This window comes from Labrus mixtus, chromosome 8 (assembly GCF_963584025.1).
Source record: "Labrus mixtus chromosome 8, fLabMix1.1, whole genome shotgun sequence".
Lineage (NCBI taxonomy): Eukaryota > Metazoa > Chordata > Actinopteri > Labriformes > Labridae > Labrus > Labrus mixtus.
This window is the reverse complement of record NC_083619.1, coordinates 31,009,327-31,027,233: the sequence shown is the minus strand read 5'-3', so window position 1 is coordinate 31,027,233 and position 17,907 is coordinate 31,009,327. Positions and strand designations below refer to the sequence as shown.

Genomic DNA, 17,907 nt, shown 5'->3' with positions numbered 1-17,907 from the left:
CTCTAGTGGACACTGGAGGAACTGCAGCTGTAAAGTTAGACATTTTAACATGGAGCTCTATGGGGACTGACTCACTGCAGGAGACAGACTCTAGTGGACACTGGAGGAACTGCAGCTGTAAAGTTAGACATTTTAACATGGGGCTCTATGGGGACTGACTCACTGCAGGAGACAGACTCTAGTGGACACTGGAGGAACTGCAGCTGTAAAGTTAGACATTTTAACATGGGGCTCTATGGGGACTGACTCACTGCAGGAGACAGACTCTAGTGGACACTGGAGGAACTGCAGCTGTAAAGTTAGACATTTTAACATGGAGCTCTATGGGGACTGACTCACTGCAGGAGACAGACTCTAGTGGACACTGGAGGAACTGCAACTGTAAAGTTAGACATTTTAACATGGGGCTCTATGAGGACTGACTCACTGCAGGAGACAGACTCTAGTGGACACTGGAGGAACTGCAGCTGTAAAGTTAGACATTTTAACATGGAGCTCTATGGGGACTGACTCACTGCAGGAGACAGACTCTAGTGGACACTGGAGGAACTGCAGCTGTAAAGTTGGACATTTTTTAGACACTGGGGCCTGTCCCCCTCTTCTTCTGTAGTGTTAAAATTGCAGTGACAGTGACAGGAGCATGAGCTCCCCCTGCTGATTGGCTGCATCAACATCAACTATAGGTCTTCAGTAAATATGATTTACAGGTAAGAATGTCTGGAGGCCGTTACTACATGCTTCATGTCAGCAGACTGAGATACATGAAGAAGTGAAGCACATAACCCTGAATACACAGCTGCAACTAAAAACAATGACATGTCAGTGAATCTCCTGTTTATGATGTCTCTGATGTACGGAGCTTTGTGGGGCTTATAAACATGAAGGCCTTGTCACTTCACACAGTGAAGAGATCTGATTGGTCAGTGGGCAGAGTGTCATACAGGGTGAACACCACACCAACGTTTGGAGCAGACAGGATTCAGTTTAAGCTCAGACTTCAGCCTGAAGTTAACCCCCCCCCCCCCCAATCACACAGAGTCATGGGACTGCAGGGGGCGCCCCCCCTGAAGGCTGCAGAAATCCCTACATCATGAGGCATGATGATGGCAGTGTTTAAAGTAAACATAAAACAAGTCCACTTCCTGTTTATCGTCCACTTCCTGTTTATTGTCCACATAGTAATTTGTCAGAGGTTTCTGGGAGAAGGTCAGAGGTCACCTGTATTTAAAGGTACAGTCACCTCAGAGTCACATGTTCCAGTTCATCTGTGTTAGTCTAGCCTAGCTTAGCATAAAGACTGGAGGTGGAGCTAAAGAGTTACACTTCATCTGTAAATAAAATAATAACAATGATAAACAATTCATTTCATGTTTCCTGATTAATGTCTCTGCAGGAAACGTCAAGGGGCGTGGCCAGGGGGCGTGGCCTGTAAACTCCACCTATTAGATTAAATGGAGGTGGAATCAAACATAAGAGCACAAATTATAAGTTAAAAGTCACAACAAGTGTCAGTTTAAAATCCACTGAGTCACAGGACCTGGACCGGGTCCAGGTCCAGGTCCAGGACCGGGTCCAGGTCCAGGTCCAGGTCCAGGTGTTGTTCTAGCAGAGCTCAGTGGTCCTCTGCAGGTACTGCAGGATGGCGTCTGTCCCCTGTGATGAGCCCCACACTCTCTTCAGAGCTTCACACTCGCGCTCGTTGGTTTGCTCCAGAGCACTGCGGCTGCTGTTCCTCATCAGAGCTTTGGACTCCCTCAGAACCTGCAGGAACAGAGCAGAACGTCAAGAACCTCAGAGGAACCCACAGACCCACAGTCAGGACCAGAGCAGAACGTCAAGAACCTCAGAGGAACACAGCAGAACGTCAAGAACCTCAGAGGAACCCACAGACCTGCTGTCCACTGACAAACAGAACCTGCAGGAACACAGCAGAACGTCAAGAACCTCAGAGGAACCCACAGACCTGCTGTCCACTGACAAACAGAACCTGCAGGAACACAGCAGAACGTCAAGAACCTCAGAGGAACCCACAGACCTGCTGTCCACTGACAAACAGAACCTGCAGGAACACAGCAGAACGTCAAGAACCTCAGAGGAACCCACAGACCTGCTGTCCACTGACAAACAGAACCTGCAGGAACACAGCAGAACGTCAAGAACCTCAGAGGAACCCACAGTCCACTGACAAACAGAACCTGCAGGAACACAGCAGAACGTCAAGAACCTCAGAGGAACCCACAGACCCACAGTCCACTGACAAACAGAACCTGCAGGAACACAGCAGAACGTCAAGAACCTCAGAGGAACCCACAGACCCACTGTCCACTGACAAACAGAACCTGCAGGAACACAGCAGAACGTCAAGAACCTCAGAGGAACCCACAGATCCACAGTCCACTGACAAATAGAACTGAAGTCTGGGACTCGAACCCAGAGTCCACAGAAACTGTCCAAACCACTGGGCCAGTTCCCAGACCCATGAACCACCTGATGGAGTCACAGCAACACATAGATCCACATATCATAGAACACACACACACACTCACTCACTCACTCACTGTGTGGTGTTTCTATCAGTGTGTGTGTGTGTGTGTGTTACTTACCAGCAGGTCAACAGTCACCAGTTCTTTGATTCGTAGCATCACTTCCTGGTTAAAGGTTCCCGGCCAAAGAACCTGAGACACCAAACCTTTAGAACACGCCTCCTGAGCCGTCAACTTCCTGCCACTGAGCAGCAGCTCGTTAGCCTGGAACACAACAGAACTTTGTTACTGGACCAGAACAGAACTTTGTTACTCGACCAGAAGAAGAACTTTATAACTGAGCCTGGACCAGAACAGAACTTTGTTACTGAGCCTGGACCAGAACAGAACTTTGTAACTGAGCCTGGACCAGAACAGAACTTTGTTACTGGACCAGAACAGAACTGGAACAGAACAGAACTTTGTAAGCGGGTCAATGACCATGTGACTGACCGAGGCGGGGCCCATGATGCGAGGGAAGGTGAAGGAGGAGCACGCGTCAGGCGTCTGGCCGTACGAGGTGTACGGCGTCTGGAACCAGGCTTTCTCATTGGCCCACACCACGTCACACAGAGGCAGGAGGGCGGCGCCGAGGCCGATCGCAGGCCCGTTCACCGCCGCCACGATGGGCTTCCTGAACTGGATGAAGGTGTTGATGAAGGTCCTGTGGAGAGGTGAGAGGTCAACAAAGGTCCAGTGATGACATCACTTCCTCTCCTGACCTCTGACCCTTACCTGATTGTTTCAGCCATTTTGATGCTCTCCTTCTTCCTGTCGTCTGTCAGGTGTCTGATGAAATACAGGAAGTCAAGGCCACAGCAGAAGACGGTGCCGACGGCGCCCAGTAACACCAGCTTACTGTCGTCTGATGCTGCCGTTGCCATGGCGCTCTGGATCTCCTTCATCACCTGTGGAAGAAAGCCATATGAAACCTGAAGCCTCCTCTCTCCTCCATCCTCCATCCTCGCCTCCTCCATCCTAGTCTAATCCAGGCACAGAAAAGGTGGAGGGGGCGTGGCCTCACCTCAGGGTTGAGCGTGTTGTTCTCCGAGCTCTTGGTGGACAGCAGGATGTGAGTGAAGCCGTCTTGTTTCTTCACCACGATGTCGCGGTAACGGTACGCGCTCTCCGTTTGTCGCACGCTGAACCTCAGGCGTTTGTCGAAAGCTGAGCGCTCCTCCAGACGCCGTTTCCCTGTTGCACTGGTTGCCCCGGTAACGACACTCTGCACACATGACATCCCGTTGGCAGCCTCCATCAGCGGGGGGTTACCTGACAGACAGAACAGAGGGCAGAGATCTGATTGGTTAGTACAGGTGACTCTTCAGCTTCAGTTACCATGACGACGTCCCTCAGTGTGTCTGTTACTTCTTACTCTAAATGAAGGTCTTATTGTGAGTCGTGTGATTCATCCCCCGATTGTATAGAAGTCGGGGTGGCGTGTCAGCTCACACTGAACGAGTTTTCCTGATCCAGGAACACATGCAAGCAGCTAGGCCTAGACCCCCCCCCCCCCCCCCACACACACACACACACACACACACACACAGACACGTTTCCTTTTCTGTTATATATCTCACTATGGGTGATAATAAAAGGGTCCCAAGTTGTTCATTTGAATTTGCTCTGTGGCACAAGTGACAACTCTGTGTTTTTTTTCAGACTTTACTTTAATTCATCTGATCACTTTTACAAGTTTCTGAATTTTTTGTTTATGTAAACTTGGGTATACGTTTTTGTGAGAGTATATTTTACTTTATTTACTTTCTTTCACTGACTTATCAGTTTGCCTGATTGGGTGCGTGGGTTTGTATGTGTGCAGGTATGTCTGTGTAGCATGTTAACTAGACAGAGTGTAAAAAACGAATTTCCCCTCGCGGGATCAATAAAGTATAAATTATTATTATAGGTATATGCATGTAAGCAGGGACATGTACATGTATTTATATACGACAACAATCCTAATCGCTTACCCATCCCGGCATATTACTTTTACCCACAATGGCTTTGCCAAGCTTTGAATTTTCTTGTTTTTTTTTCTTGAAATGTTTATTTGTCTCACCTCATTTTATAAGAATGTTTAGACAACTGTGTCTTATGCCTGTTTTATTGAATCTCTTTACTTTCTGAAAAACGTTTGTATCTTTCACTAGCTGCAAAACATGTTTACATTTTGCTCTGAATAACCCTAACCCAAAAAAAGTTTCATTTGAAAACGCAAACGGACGACGGTTGGTGAAAGAGAAGGAAGTGGAAGTTGTTGTAGGAGAGAGGAAAGTTGATAACATCGTAGATATAAAGTGCTGCACTGATGATCTGTACTGTTGCGTCCTGCCGCTGGTTGCCATGACTACAGTCCTCCCTCGTCTCTGGTGATTATATTGTAGTCACACAACTTCTGCCGGACCCGTTCAGGACGTAAACATCAAGATTTTAAATTCTAAATATTAATGAAATAAATCTTAACGTCCCCGACGATCGGCGGGCAGATCGAGGACGTTAAGATGTTTGTAGCGCTCACACTACGAGATCATCTGAGCAGATGATCGGGTCCGAGCGGCCTCGAGTCGGAGCGACCCTGAGAGAAAGAAGAATCAGAGGTGAAATGGATGATCCTGCACAGTGAGCCAGGCTTCAGAGAACAGACTGAAGACTGTTTCTCTGATTGGACAGGTGCTCAGGTGTTAGTGTCGCCATGGTGATGTGTGACCTTACCTGTGCCACCGAGGGAGCGAATGGCGGCAGGTGTGACGGGGACCCGTGGGGGTGGTGGGGGATTCAAGCTGCGGGGCCGGGTCCCCATGCGGGCCCTCTCCTGTCCGGGCCCCAGGTGAACACCTGCAGGTTTCTCCAGCAGCGCCACCTCAGGTGGGACCAGGTGGGCGTCATGAGCACTGGCATCCAGGCTGTGAGCCGCCTCACTGGGCGACTCCTCCGAGTCCAGCCGGCTGTTCATTGGACTCTTGGGAACCAGGATCTTGATGCCGGTCTTGGAAAGGTCCAGGCTGCGGCGGGCGGAGCCGGCAGGAGGCGCTGACATCACACCGCCACACAACCTGCCGGCCTGAAGAGGGTGAGGGGAGCAGATGGAGGCAGGGTGGGTGAGGCCAGGTGAGGGCAAAAGAGCCACACCTAGTTTACAGCCTCCCATTAAAGCCCCGCTGAGGTCACTGCGAGCTGCCAGCAACGGCCTGCAGAGTGGCCTGTGGGCGGGGCTGAAGCGCAGGCTGGGCGAGCTGCGGGTGGAGCGCAGTAAGGTGGCGTCTCTCTGCCGTTCGGCCTGCTGGCGGTTAAAGTCGTGGACGTAGATCATACAGGTGGACAGGTGAGTCTCAGGCTCCCAGGTGTCCCCGTCTGACCCGTACCCTCTCCACCTGACCAGGTACTCCACCTTGCCCTTCTTACTCCTCCTCTGATCCACGATCCTCTCCACCTGCAGCACAGCGTGGTTAATACACACTACAGTACACACTCTACAGTACACACTATACAGTACACACTATACAGTACACACTCTACAGACACACTCTACAGTACACACTCTACAGACACACTATACAGTACACACTATACAGTACACACTATACAGTACACACTATACAGTACACACTATACAGTACACACTCTACAGACACACTCTACAGTACACACTCTACAGTACACACTATACAGTACACACTCTACAGACACACTCTACAGTACACACTCTACAGACACACTATACAGTACACACTCTACAGACACACTCTACAGTACACACTCTACAGACACACTATACAGTACACACTCTACAGTACACACTCTACAGACACACTCTACAGTACACTCTCTACAGTACACACTCTACAGACACACTCTACAGTACACTCTCTACAGACACACTCTACAGACACACTCTACAGACACACTATACAGTACACACTCTACAGTACACACTCTACAGTACACACTCTACAGACACACTCTACAGTACACACTCTACAGTACACACTCTACAGTACACACTCTACAGACACACTCTACAGACACACTCTACAGACACACTATACAGTACACACTCTACAGACACACTCTACAGACACACTATACAGTACACACTCTACAGTACACACTCTACAGACACACTCTACAGTACACACTCTACAGTACACACTCTACAGACACACTATACAGACACACTATACAGTACACACTCTACAGACACACTATACAGTACACACTCTACAGTACACACTCTACAGACACACTCTACAGTACACACTCTACAGTACACACTCTACAGACACACTCTACAGACACACTCTACAGACACACTCTACAGTACACACTCTACAGACACACTATACAGTACACACTCTACAGTACACACTCTACAGTACACACTCTACAGACACACTCTACAGTACACACTCTACAGTACACACTCTACAGTACACACTCTACAGACACACTCTACAGTACACACTATACAGACACACTCTACAGACACACTCTACAGTACACACTCTACAGTACACACTCTACAGTACACTATACAGACACACTCTACAGTACACACTCTACAGACACACTCTACAGTACACACTATACAGACACACTCTACAGACACACTCTACAGTACACACTCTACAGTACACACTATACAGACACACTCTACAGTACACACTATACAGACACACTCTACAGACACACTCTACAGTACACACTATACAGACATACTCTACAGTACACACTCTACAGACACACTCTACAGTACACACTATACAGACACACTCTACAGACACACTCTACAGTACACACTCTACAGTACACACTCTACAGACACACTCTACAGACACACTCTACAGTACACACTCTACAGTACACACTATACAGACACACTCTACAGTACACACTCTACAGTACACACTCTACAGACACACTATACAGTACACACTCTACAGTACACACTCTACAGACACACTCTACAGTACACACTCTACAGACACACTATACAGACACACTCTACAGTACACACTATACAGACACACTCTACAGACACACTCTACAGTACACACTCTACAGACACACTCTACAGTACACAATCTACAGAACACTCTCTACAGTACACACTCTACAGACACACTCTACAGACACACACTCTACAGTACACACTCTACAGTACACACTCTACAGTACACACTCTACAGACACTCTCTACAGTACACACTCTACAGACACACACTCTACAGTACACACTCTACAGACACACTCTACAGTACACACTCTACAGTACACACTCTACTATCAATAAATTTTTATTTGTATAGCGTCAACTCATAACAAGTCTTATCTCAAGACACTTTACAAGAAGCAGGTAAAAGACCTTACTCATTGTTATGTTACAAAAAGCAGGTAAAAGACCTTACTTATTGTTATGTTACAAAAAGCAGGTAAAAGACCTTACTCATTGTTATGTTACAAAAAGCAGGTAAAAGACCTTACTTATTGCTATGTTACAAAAAGCAGGTAAAAGACCTTACTCATTGTTATGTTACATAAAGCAGGTAAAAGACCTTACTCATTGTTATGTTACAAAAAGCAGGTAAAAGACCTTACTCATTGTTATGTTACAAAAAGCAGGTAAAAGACCTTACTCATTGTTATGTTACATAAAGCAGGTAAAAGACCTTACTTATTGCTATGTTACAAAGATCCGGCCTATCCATCATGAGCACTTTAGCAAAGCAGCAAAAGTTACAGTGGTAAGAAAAAACTGTCTTATTAAAAGGCAGAAATCTTTGGCCGGATCCCCGGCTCATGACGAAACAGTCTTCACAGGCCTAGACTGCACCGGACACACTCTACAGACACACTCTACAGACACTCTCTACAGACACACTCTACAGACACACTCTACAGACACACTCTACAGTACACACTCTACAGACACTCTCTACAGTACACACTCTACAGACACACTCTACAGTACACACTCTACAGACACTCTCTACAGTACACACTCTACAGTACACACTCTACAGACACACTCTACAGTACACACTCTACAGTACACACTCTACAGACACACTCTACAGTACACACTCTACAGACACACTCTACAGACACACTCTACAGTACACACTATACAGACACACTCTACAGACACACTCTACAGTACACACTCTACAGTACACACTCTACAGACACACTCTACAGTACACACTCTACAGTACACACTCTACAGACACACTCTACAGTACACACTCTACAGACACACTCTACAGTACACACTCTACAGTACACACTGTACAGACACACTCTACAGTACACACTCTACAGACACACTCTACAGTACACACTCTACAGACACACTCTACAGTACACACTATACAGACACACTCTACAGACACACTCTACAGTACACACTCTACAGTACACACTCTACAGACACACTCTACAGTACACACTCTACAGTACACACTCTACAGACACACTCTACAGTACACACTCTACAGACACACTCTACAGTACACACTCTACAGACACACTCTACAGTACACACTCTACAGTACACACTCTACAGACACACTCTACAGTACACACTCTACAGACACACTCTACAGTACACACTATACAGACACACTCTACAGTACACACTCTACAGACACACTCTACAGTACACACTCTACAGTACACACTCTACAGACACACTCTACAGACACACTCTACAGTACACACTCTACAGACACACTCTACAGTACACACTCTACAGTACACACTCTACAGTACACACTATACAGACACACTCTACAGTACACACTCTACAGACACACTATACAGTACACACTCTACAGACACACTCTACAGTACACACTCTACAGTACACACTCTACAGTACACACTCTACAGTACACACTCTACAGACACACTATACAGACACACTCTACAGTACACACTCTACAGTACACACTCTACAGACTTATTTAAAGTAACAGAATAAAACATTATGTTCATTAATAAATAATGTTTTTAATCATTAAACATGAAGTTTAATACTTTTTCTTAAAGTGTTTATAAGTTTAACAGTACAGTTTATGAGCTAACACTGAGCTAACACTGAGCTAACAGGCTAACTCTGAAGGCTAGTCACAGAAGCTAACTGTAGTTTTTCACTCTCCCGCTCTTTAACTAAGTGAATTAACCAGCTGATACCTGTCCAGTCTACTCCACCTGTCTGCTGCTCTACACCTGCTCAGGTACAAACTTTACAAACTTCACTCAACTTTGCGGTCAGCTAACGTTAGCGTGTTAGCATTAGCTCACATACCTCATAGAAGTCTTCCGTAGCCATGGAGACAGAGCGCGTGCACGAGCAGCTTCCAGAAGCGTCCTCAGGTGAGCTGCAGGTGAGTGAGAGAGAGAGAGAGAGAGAGAGAGAGGGAGAGAGAGAGAGTGACCACAGTCACCGAGTTTAACACAGTTAACTAGTCGTTAGCTGTTAGCACTCTCTGTTACCTCAACATCCGCTCTGACTGACACACCTCCGAAATAAAAGCCCCCGGTATGGCGCTGAAGCTTTTATTGTGAAAGGGATCTTCCTCTGCCTTCAGTTTACCCGAACGATCAGCTCATGAACACTTTTAATGAGTATGAAGTTGTCATACATGAATAATGATCTCTGTTATTTTAATGATCGATGGAATCACCTGTTTCATCGGTCAGGTGCGCACGAGACGAATAAATGCATCATTGGGCTACACGAACACAACTGTAACACAAACTCCAATGTTGCCAATGTTTTGGTGCAAGTTAGTGTGTAGAAGTTTGGCTGCAGTTTATTAAAAGCAATAAATGACCCGACACCGGGGGTCTAAGACTTCTACCTCAAACAGGTATGAATGTAGTGTGACTACGGAAGCGTATTGCATTCATGTGGAGATTTTTTTTTTTCCTGGTTTCTTGTTATCATGAGAAAAGATCTCGTTATAACGAGAAAAGATCTCGTAATAACGACATAAAGATCTCGTTATTACGAGATAAAGACCTCTTAATAACGACATAAAGATCTCGTAATAACGACATAAAGATCTCGTAATAACGACATAAAGATCTCGTTATAGCGAGAAAAGATCTCGTAATAACGACATAAAGATCTCGTTATTACGAGATAAAGATCTCGTTATTACGAGATAAAGACCTCGTAATAACGACATAAAGATCTCGTTATAACGACATAAAGATCTCGTAATAACGACATAAAGATCTCGTTATAACGACATAAAGATCTCGTAATAACGACATAAAGATCTCGTTATAACGACATAAAGATCTCGTAATAACGACATAAAGATCTCGTTATTACGAGATAAAGACCTCGTAATAACGAGATAAAGACCTCGTAATAACGACATAAAGATCTCGTTATAACGAGAAAAGATCTCGTTATTACGAGATAAAGATCTCGTTATTACGAGAAAAGATCACATAACAGACTAAAATGATACTAGAGGGGTAATGAAGTTTGCATTGTGGCAGGCAGAGGAGGGAGGAAGATCAAAAGGCAACGATGACCAGGGTTATTGATTTGATTGCGTTTTATTTCCATCTTGGGTTAAGACATTGGGAAATATTAGTGTCTTTGAGTAACATAGATGGTATTATCATGAGCATGTCAACTTTACGCAGGCATCTGAAGGCGTTAAGGTTATTCAGACGGAAAGAACACTCTGACCTACTTGACATTGCGTTATTCCTCCAGGATCAGTTGAATAAATACGGTATGCTTCACGGATATAAAGTAATGCATCTGAAATGCATTCAAGCTGGCTATGTGGTGACTCAAAATACAATTAGGCATTTGCTGAAAATACTGGATCCCCATGGAGTTCAACTGCAGCACCGGAATCGCCTGCGACGGCGCCTATACCAAAACCCAGGTCCGAATTTCTTGTGGCATGTTGATTCCTATGATAAACTGAAACCATATGGGATCTGTATTAACGGTGCAATCGACGGGTTTTCACATTTGGTCATATGGCTCCATGCATATTCTACAAGTAGCAATCCCAAGGTCGTCGCTGGATACTTCATGGAAGAAGTGGCAACAAGAAATGGAACTGCTAGCAGGATTCGGTCGGACTTGGGAACAGAGAACGGTCACATGGAGCTGATGCAAATGTTCTTGAGAAATGATCATGCTGATGAATTTGCTCCAATGTGCTATTTGTATGGGTCAAGCAATCATAACCAGCGCATTGAGAACTGGTGGGGATTTTTAAGGAAACAACATGCACAGTTTTTGATGAACATGTTTAAAGAGGTCAAAGATTCAGACAACTTTTCTGGAGACTTTTTGGACAAGAATCTGATACAATTCTCATGTCTTGAGATAATTGAGGTAAGAAGCCACCAGTTGGCCTCAAAATGTTATGATTTAAATGTTATCTTACCCTTGTCCATAGTGCCATATTGCATAATGCCATGCATTGATTATGAACCCTCTCGACAAACATGCTCTGTTGCTTGATGTGTCTATAATTTCAGCACCAGGCGCTGTCCACCTGATGTTGATTGCGCTGTGGTGCATTGCACATTTCAATACCACAAAATGATGTGCTTACCTGCTTGCCTGTATCCGCGTCTCATTAAGAAGGAAAATACTGATAGAGGAGGGGAGACTTCTTGGAAAGTAGGCTACAGTCTACTATACTGTGATATGCATAACCTTCCATATTTTCTTATTATTGTATATTTATTTAAGAACAAACAAACAAACAAACAAGTAGGCTACATTGCTGGGGAGACAGATTTTCCTGCAGAGGCGAATGATCTACAGTTTAATTTCTTTGAATGCGGATTTTTGCGCAATTAGGAGACTAAGCAACTAGCCCACAACTAATCAGGTTATTACAGGTCATTAGAGAGTTCCAGTAATCAACATTATTACATAAACATCACAATTTAAGCAGGTAGGCCTACTCTGTAATCCATAACGTGTTTACCTCGTGTGACCTAAATTAAACAATAAAATCAGTCATAGATTTGCTTTCATCAATGAAGTATGATTTATTTCAATTTGGCAATACAAATAAAGGGATTCATATAACAGGAAAAACTTGAAATATTTGGTCCAAAGTATAGTTGAGCACACGGATTAAAGGCATCAAACTTTTTCATTATAAAAACATTTTGACTCCATGCGTCTTCATCAGCATCAAAAAAGTGATTCATACTATTCCTCTCAATAACCTAGTAAGGAATACCATTCGGCATAAGCCTCATTCTGGTTTGTTATACGGTGTAGTATACAGGACAAAGAAAAAACTTTGTAAGATATTTGTCTGCCAACATTATGGACCACAAATACAGAATTTGAGCTCATGAATGTGTTATATTTGAGTTGATAACCTTTTTTTGTCCTTCCCAGAGAGAATTGCAGGAAGTTGTCCATCTCTGGAACAGCCACAGAATCCACCCGAGCAGAAATGCTGTGTCTCCTGGTGGACGTCCACTGATGCTGTACACACTCCCTCAACTGTTTGGGGCGAGGGATTACCTCAAAGAGGTGTCTCAACAAAAGATTCAGATCTGCAGAGAGGAATGCCTTCTGAGAGGCCCATATCCATGTGATAAGACAGTCTTTGACATTTGTTGCCTAGCCATGGCAGAAAACAACCTCCATGCACCCACCTCACCTGAAGAAGCCATTGAGCTTTATCTCTTCCTACGAGGTTACATACGCTCTCAGCTATAAGTAGGTTGGCTGCTTATGAAAAAAGCACAGAATTTGTAGTTAGTCACTATAATTCTGGGTGTGATTTAAGACTTAAATTCAGACTAGGGGAAAGCTTTCTTATGATTAGGACTTGGGGTAGTAGCAGTGTAGTATAGTATAATAAGTACACTAGGGCTGCAACTGACAATTACTATCATTAATGATTAATCTGTTGATTTTTAAATTTTTTTATCTATGAGTTGTTTTGTCTATAAAATGTCTGAAAATGGTGAAAAACCTAATTCTCGGTTTCCCAAAGCCAAAGATAAAGTCCTCAAATGTCTTTCTTTGTCCACAACTCAAAGATATTCATGTTTCTGTCATAGAGGAGTAGAGAAACTAAAACATTTTCACTTTGAAGAAACTGGAGCCAGAGATTTTGTACTTGCATTCTACCTTCAATTAATTGACTCTCTAAAGGTAGTGTTAAAGTTTGGGGTCCAGTTATGCCGGCTCTAAATACTTATATTTTCTCCATTTTCTGTATATTTTCTTCAGGCACACCTCGATTCCGAAGAAAGGTCCAGAGACCGCCATCTTCATCAGACAGCTGGTGATTTCTGGCTGCCATGACGGGATCTTTATGTGTGGGATATGCAGGGAAAAATTGGAACATTAACGCTAGCTTAATAAAGTTAGATATAGTAACGTTAACGCTGATGTTTTAGGGATGGCATTAGCATCATTCCTTCCTCTTTTGCACACAAAATGCTATAACTTACTGCTACATAACAAAGCCTGTGGGGCAGAGAAGGACAACAATAAAGACCACAACCAACTCCCTAATTAGCTTGAACAAATTATAGCTTACTAACAAGCAATAATAGCTAGCTAGCTAGCTAGCTAGCGTTAATGTTAGCGTTAGCTCTAGTTAGAAGGCTGATTGACCAGAGTCTCATTAAATGATAAAAAGCCATTAATAAGATGCCATTCTGGTATAATGTTACACAAACACATACATTTAACATTAACTAGTTAGCCAATTAACAATTACTATAGCTAATACCTGATTCTCCACCTTGTAATGAGCTGCTGCTGGTGTACTGTGCACTCCCATAAACAAACCTGTACAAACCTCCTCATAGCCACCACCCTAATGCTTTTCTTGTTACTACGAGATCTTTTTCTCGTAATAACGACATCTTTATCTCGTAATTCTACATCCCTTTAAGCCTTAATATAATGTAAACAGGTGAGTTCTATTAAAGACCACGCCCCCTAATTCTACATCCCTTTAAGCCTTAATATAATGTAAACAGGTGAGTTCTATTAAAGGCCATGCCCCCTAATTCTACATCCCTTTAAGCCTTAATATAATGTAAACAGGTGAGTTCTATTAAAGACCACGCCCCCTCTAGTGGACACTGGAGGAACTGCAGCTGTAAAGTTGAACATTTTAACATGGGGCTCTATGGGGACTGACTCGCTGCAGGAGACAGACTCTAGTGGACACTGGAGGAACTGCAGCTGTAAAGTTAGACATTTTAACATAGAGCTCTATGGGGACTGACTCACTGCAGGAGACAGACTCTAGTGGACACTGGAGGAACTGCAGCTGTAAAGTTGGACATTTTAACATGGGGCTCTATGGGGACTGACTCACTGCAGGAGACAGACTCTAGTGGACACTGGAGGAACTGCAGCTGTAAAGTTGGACATTTTAACATGGGGCTTTATGGGGACTGACTCACTGCAGGAGACAGACTCTAGTGGACACTGGAGGAACTGCAGCTGTAAAGTTAGACATTTTAACATAGAGCTCTATGGGGACTGACTCACTGCAGGAGACAGACTCTAGTGGACACTGGAGGAACTGCAGCTGTAAAGTTGGACATTTTAACATGGGGCTCTATGGGGACTGACTCACTGCAGGAGACAGACTCTAGTGGACACTGGAGGAACTGCAGCTGTAAAGTTGGACATTTTAACATGGGGCTTTATGGGGACTGACTCACTGCAGGAGACAGACTCTAGTGGACACTGGAGGAACTGCAGCTGTAAAGTTAGACATTTTAACATAGAGCTCTATGGGGACTGACTCACTGCAGGAGACAGACTCTAGTGGACACTGGAGGAACTGCAGCTGTAAAGTTAGACATTTTAACATGGGGCTCTATGAGGACTGACTCACTGCAGGAGACAGACTCTAGTGGACACTGGAGGAAATGCAGCTGTAAAGTTGGACATTTTAACATGGGGCTCTATGAGGACTGACTCACTGCAGGAGACAGACTCTAGTGGACACTGGAGGAACTGCAGCTGTAAAGTTAGACATTTTAACATGGAGCTCTATGAGGACTAACTCACTGCAGGAGACAGACTCTAGTGGACACTGGAGGAACTGCAGTTTTTTTACATTAGATATTTTTTCAGCACTGGACACTGGGGCCTGTCCCCCTCTTCTTCTGTGGTGTGAAAATGGCAGTGACAGGAGCATGAGCTCCCCCTGCTGATTGGCTGCATCATGTTTCTCTAGCCTGAAGCTTAAACAGCATCAACAAAACAGACTTTTACTGGAATTGACTTTAAGTCATTTTAATTCAGAGCTGATGATTCAAACTGTTTTCATTTCATTTCACACCAACATGATGTCATCTTTTATTCTTGATCACTTCCTCTTTTCCTCCTTATTCTTCAGTCAGACTTTTTGTTTATGCGGCGCTGGACTGCTGGAGCTAACAGCGCACCGTCGCCATCGTCTTCGTCTTCACAAATGGTGGGTCGTTTCTTCAGGCACAGGTAGCAGAAGACGGCAGTGAGGGTGAGCAGAATGCCCACCAGGACGCAGACCAGCAGCGGCGCCTGTGTGAACACGGGCTGCACCAAAGACAGGACGAGAGTCAGACATCATTGAGAGGAAACAGGAAACAGGAAACAGGAAACAGGAAGTGATGAGACTCACCTGCAGTGTGGTCTTAACACCATGAACAGCTCGTCTGATGCGTTGATAAATGCTGTTTCCTCCCAGAGCCTGTCAGGAAATAGTTCACACGTTCACCTTTTAGAATTTCAGAATAAAAGTCTCCTACAAACGCATCGTCACTCACCTGGACGCTGCCGTCCAGAACCCCGTCCAAGAAGTCCAGCAGGTGACGCTCTGTTTCCACGGCGACAAGTGGCAGGAAGTATCCGTCATTGGACAGATTTACAACGACGAAGGAGGGAACAATGACATCACTGATGGCAAGAAACACAAACACAATCAGTCATCTTACCCGAGCCAATGGGAGTCTATGACCACGTCTATGACTAGAGATGTTAGTGACTAGAGATGTTAGTGACTAGAGATGTCAGTGACTAGAGATGTTAGTGACTAGAGATGTTAGTGACTAGAGATGTTAGTGACTAGAGATGTCAGTGACTAGAGATGTCTATGACTAGAGATGTCAGTGACTAGAGATGTTAGTGACTAGAGATGTTAGTGACTAGAGATGTTAGTGACTAGAGATGTCAGTGACTAGAGATGTCTATGACTAGAGATGTCAGTGACTAGAGATGTTAGTGACTAGAGATGCCAGTGACTAGAGATGTCTATGACTAGAGATGTTAGTGACTAGAGATGTTAGTGACTAGAGATGTCAGTGACTAGAGATGTCAGTGACTAGAGATGTTAGTGACTAGAGATGTCAGTGACTAGAGATGTCAGTGACTAGAGATGTCAGTGACTAGAGATGTTAGTGACTAGAGATGTTAATGAGTTAGTTCTCAAACTTACTCCATCACAAGTCCATTAATGTAATTAGAGTCCTCCATGAAACCAAAATAGAAGGACCTGGAATAGACAGACAGACAGACAGACAGACAGAGAGACAGACAGGCAGTCAGACAGACAGACAGACAGACACACAGACACACAGACAGACAGGAAGACAGACAGACAGACAGACAGACAGGCAGTCAGACAGTCAGACAGACAGACAGACAGACACACACAGACAGACACACAGACAGACAGACAGACAGACAGACAGACACACACAGACAGACAGACAGAGAGACAGACAGGCAGACAGACAGACAGACACACAGACAGAGAGACAGACAGTCAGACAGACAGACAGACAGACAGACAGACAGACACACACACACACACACACACAGACAGACAGACACACACACACACACACAGACAGACAGACACACACACACACACACACACACACACAGACAGACACACACAGACAGACAGACAGACACACAGACAGAGAGACAGACAGTCAGACAGACAGACAGACAGACAGACAGACACACACACACACACACACACAGACAGACATACAGACAGACAGACAGGCTCTGACCTGCTGTAGGTCTCTCTGTAATCTGCAGCCACTTTCTCCAGGAGAGTTTTATACCTGAGCAGGTAACAGGAAACGCATCACACATGATGTCATACTTTTTGTTTACCTGGCTACTGTTGACTGTTGGAATCTTACCTCAGACTTTTGTCACATGGCCTTTTCTCCACCAGCACCAACACCACTAGTTTACCTGGGAGAAAAAGACAGAGTCACTCCCCACCAACCAATCAGCAGCTTCCTCAGCTGCAGTTCCTCTGGTGTCCACTAGATGCTGCTGTGCACTAGAGAATGCAGTCTGGTCTGTTTGAATGATATGTATTCTATAATG

The 17,907-nt window shown here is 44.6% G+C and overlaps 2 protein-coding genes across 4 annotated transcripts in view; both read right to left on the bottom strand.

Annotated features, from left to right (window-relative positions):
• Window positions 1–1,145: 1,145 nt before the first annotated feature.
• On the bottom strand, window positions 1,146–10,043 carry cdyl (chromodomain protein, Y-like). The gene is made up of 7 exons (XM_061045549.1): window positions 9,832–10,043; window positions 5,238–5,955; window positions 3,547–3,794; window positions 3,258–3,430; window positions 2,976–3,186; window positions 2,604–2,747; window positions 1,146–1,761 (listed from the first exon to the last, which is right to left on the bottom strand). The coding sequence occupies exons 1-7, from the start codon at window positions 9,853–9,855 to the stop codon at window positions 1,603–1,605; spliced, it is 1,677 nt and encodes a 558-aa protein (XP_060901532.1). The 5' UTR covers window positions 9,856–10,043; the 3' UTR covers window positions 1,146–1,602.
• A 5,754-nt stretch (window positions 10,044–15,797) lies between these two features.
• Window positions 15,798–17,907, bottom strand: part of LOC132979646 (protein disulfide-isomerase TMX3-like) — a 9,948-nt gene continuing 7,838 nt past the window's right edge. For all 3 annotated transcript variants that reach the window (XM_061045543.1, XM_061045542.1, XM_061045541.1), the window contains 6 exons: window positions 17,715–17,769; window positions 17,580–17,633; window positions 16,994–17,050; window positions 16,326–16,455; window positions 16,181–16,249; window positions 15,798–16,095 (listed from right to left, as the gene is read on the bottom strand). In XM_061045543.1, coding sequence (XP_060901526.1) covers window positions 15,913–16,095; window positions 16,181–16,249; window positions 16,326–16,455; window positions 16,994–17,050; window positions 17,580–17,633; window positions 17,715–17,769 — 548 coding nt within the window. In that variant the 3' untranslated portion in view covers window positions 15,798–15,912. The remainder of the gene's footprint in view (window positions 16,096–16,180; window positions 16,250–16,325; window positions 16,456–16,993; window positions 17,051–17,579; window positions 17,634–17,714; window positions 17,770–17,907) is intronic.

What these genes read in the sequence shown, in the direction of transcription:
- cdyl (XM_061045549.1), bottom strand. Translation starts at nt 9,855, where the DNA reads ATGGCTACGGAAGACTTCTATGAG. An exon ending in CTACGGAAGACTTCTATGAG is followed by an intron (nt 5,956 to 9,831) that starts GTATGTGAGCTA and finishes GCTGTGCTGCAG; the next exon opens with GTGGAGAGGATCGTGGATCA. An exon ending in AAAATGGCTGAAACAATCAG is followed by an intron (nt 3,187 to 3,257) that starts GTAAGGGTCAGA and finishes ACCTCTCCACAG; the next exon opens with GACCTTCATCAACACCTTCA.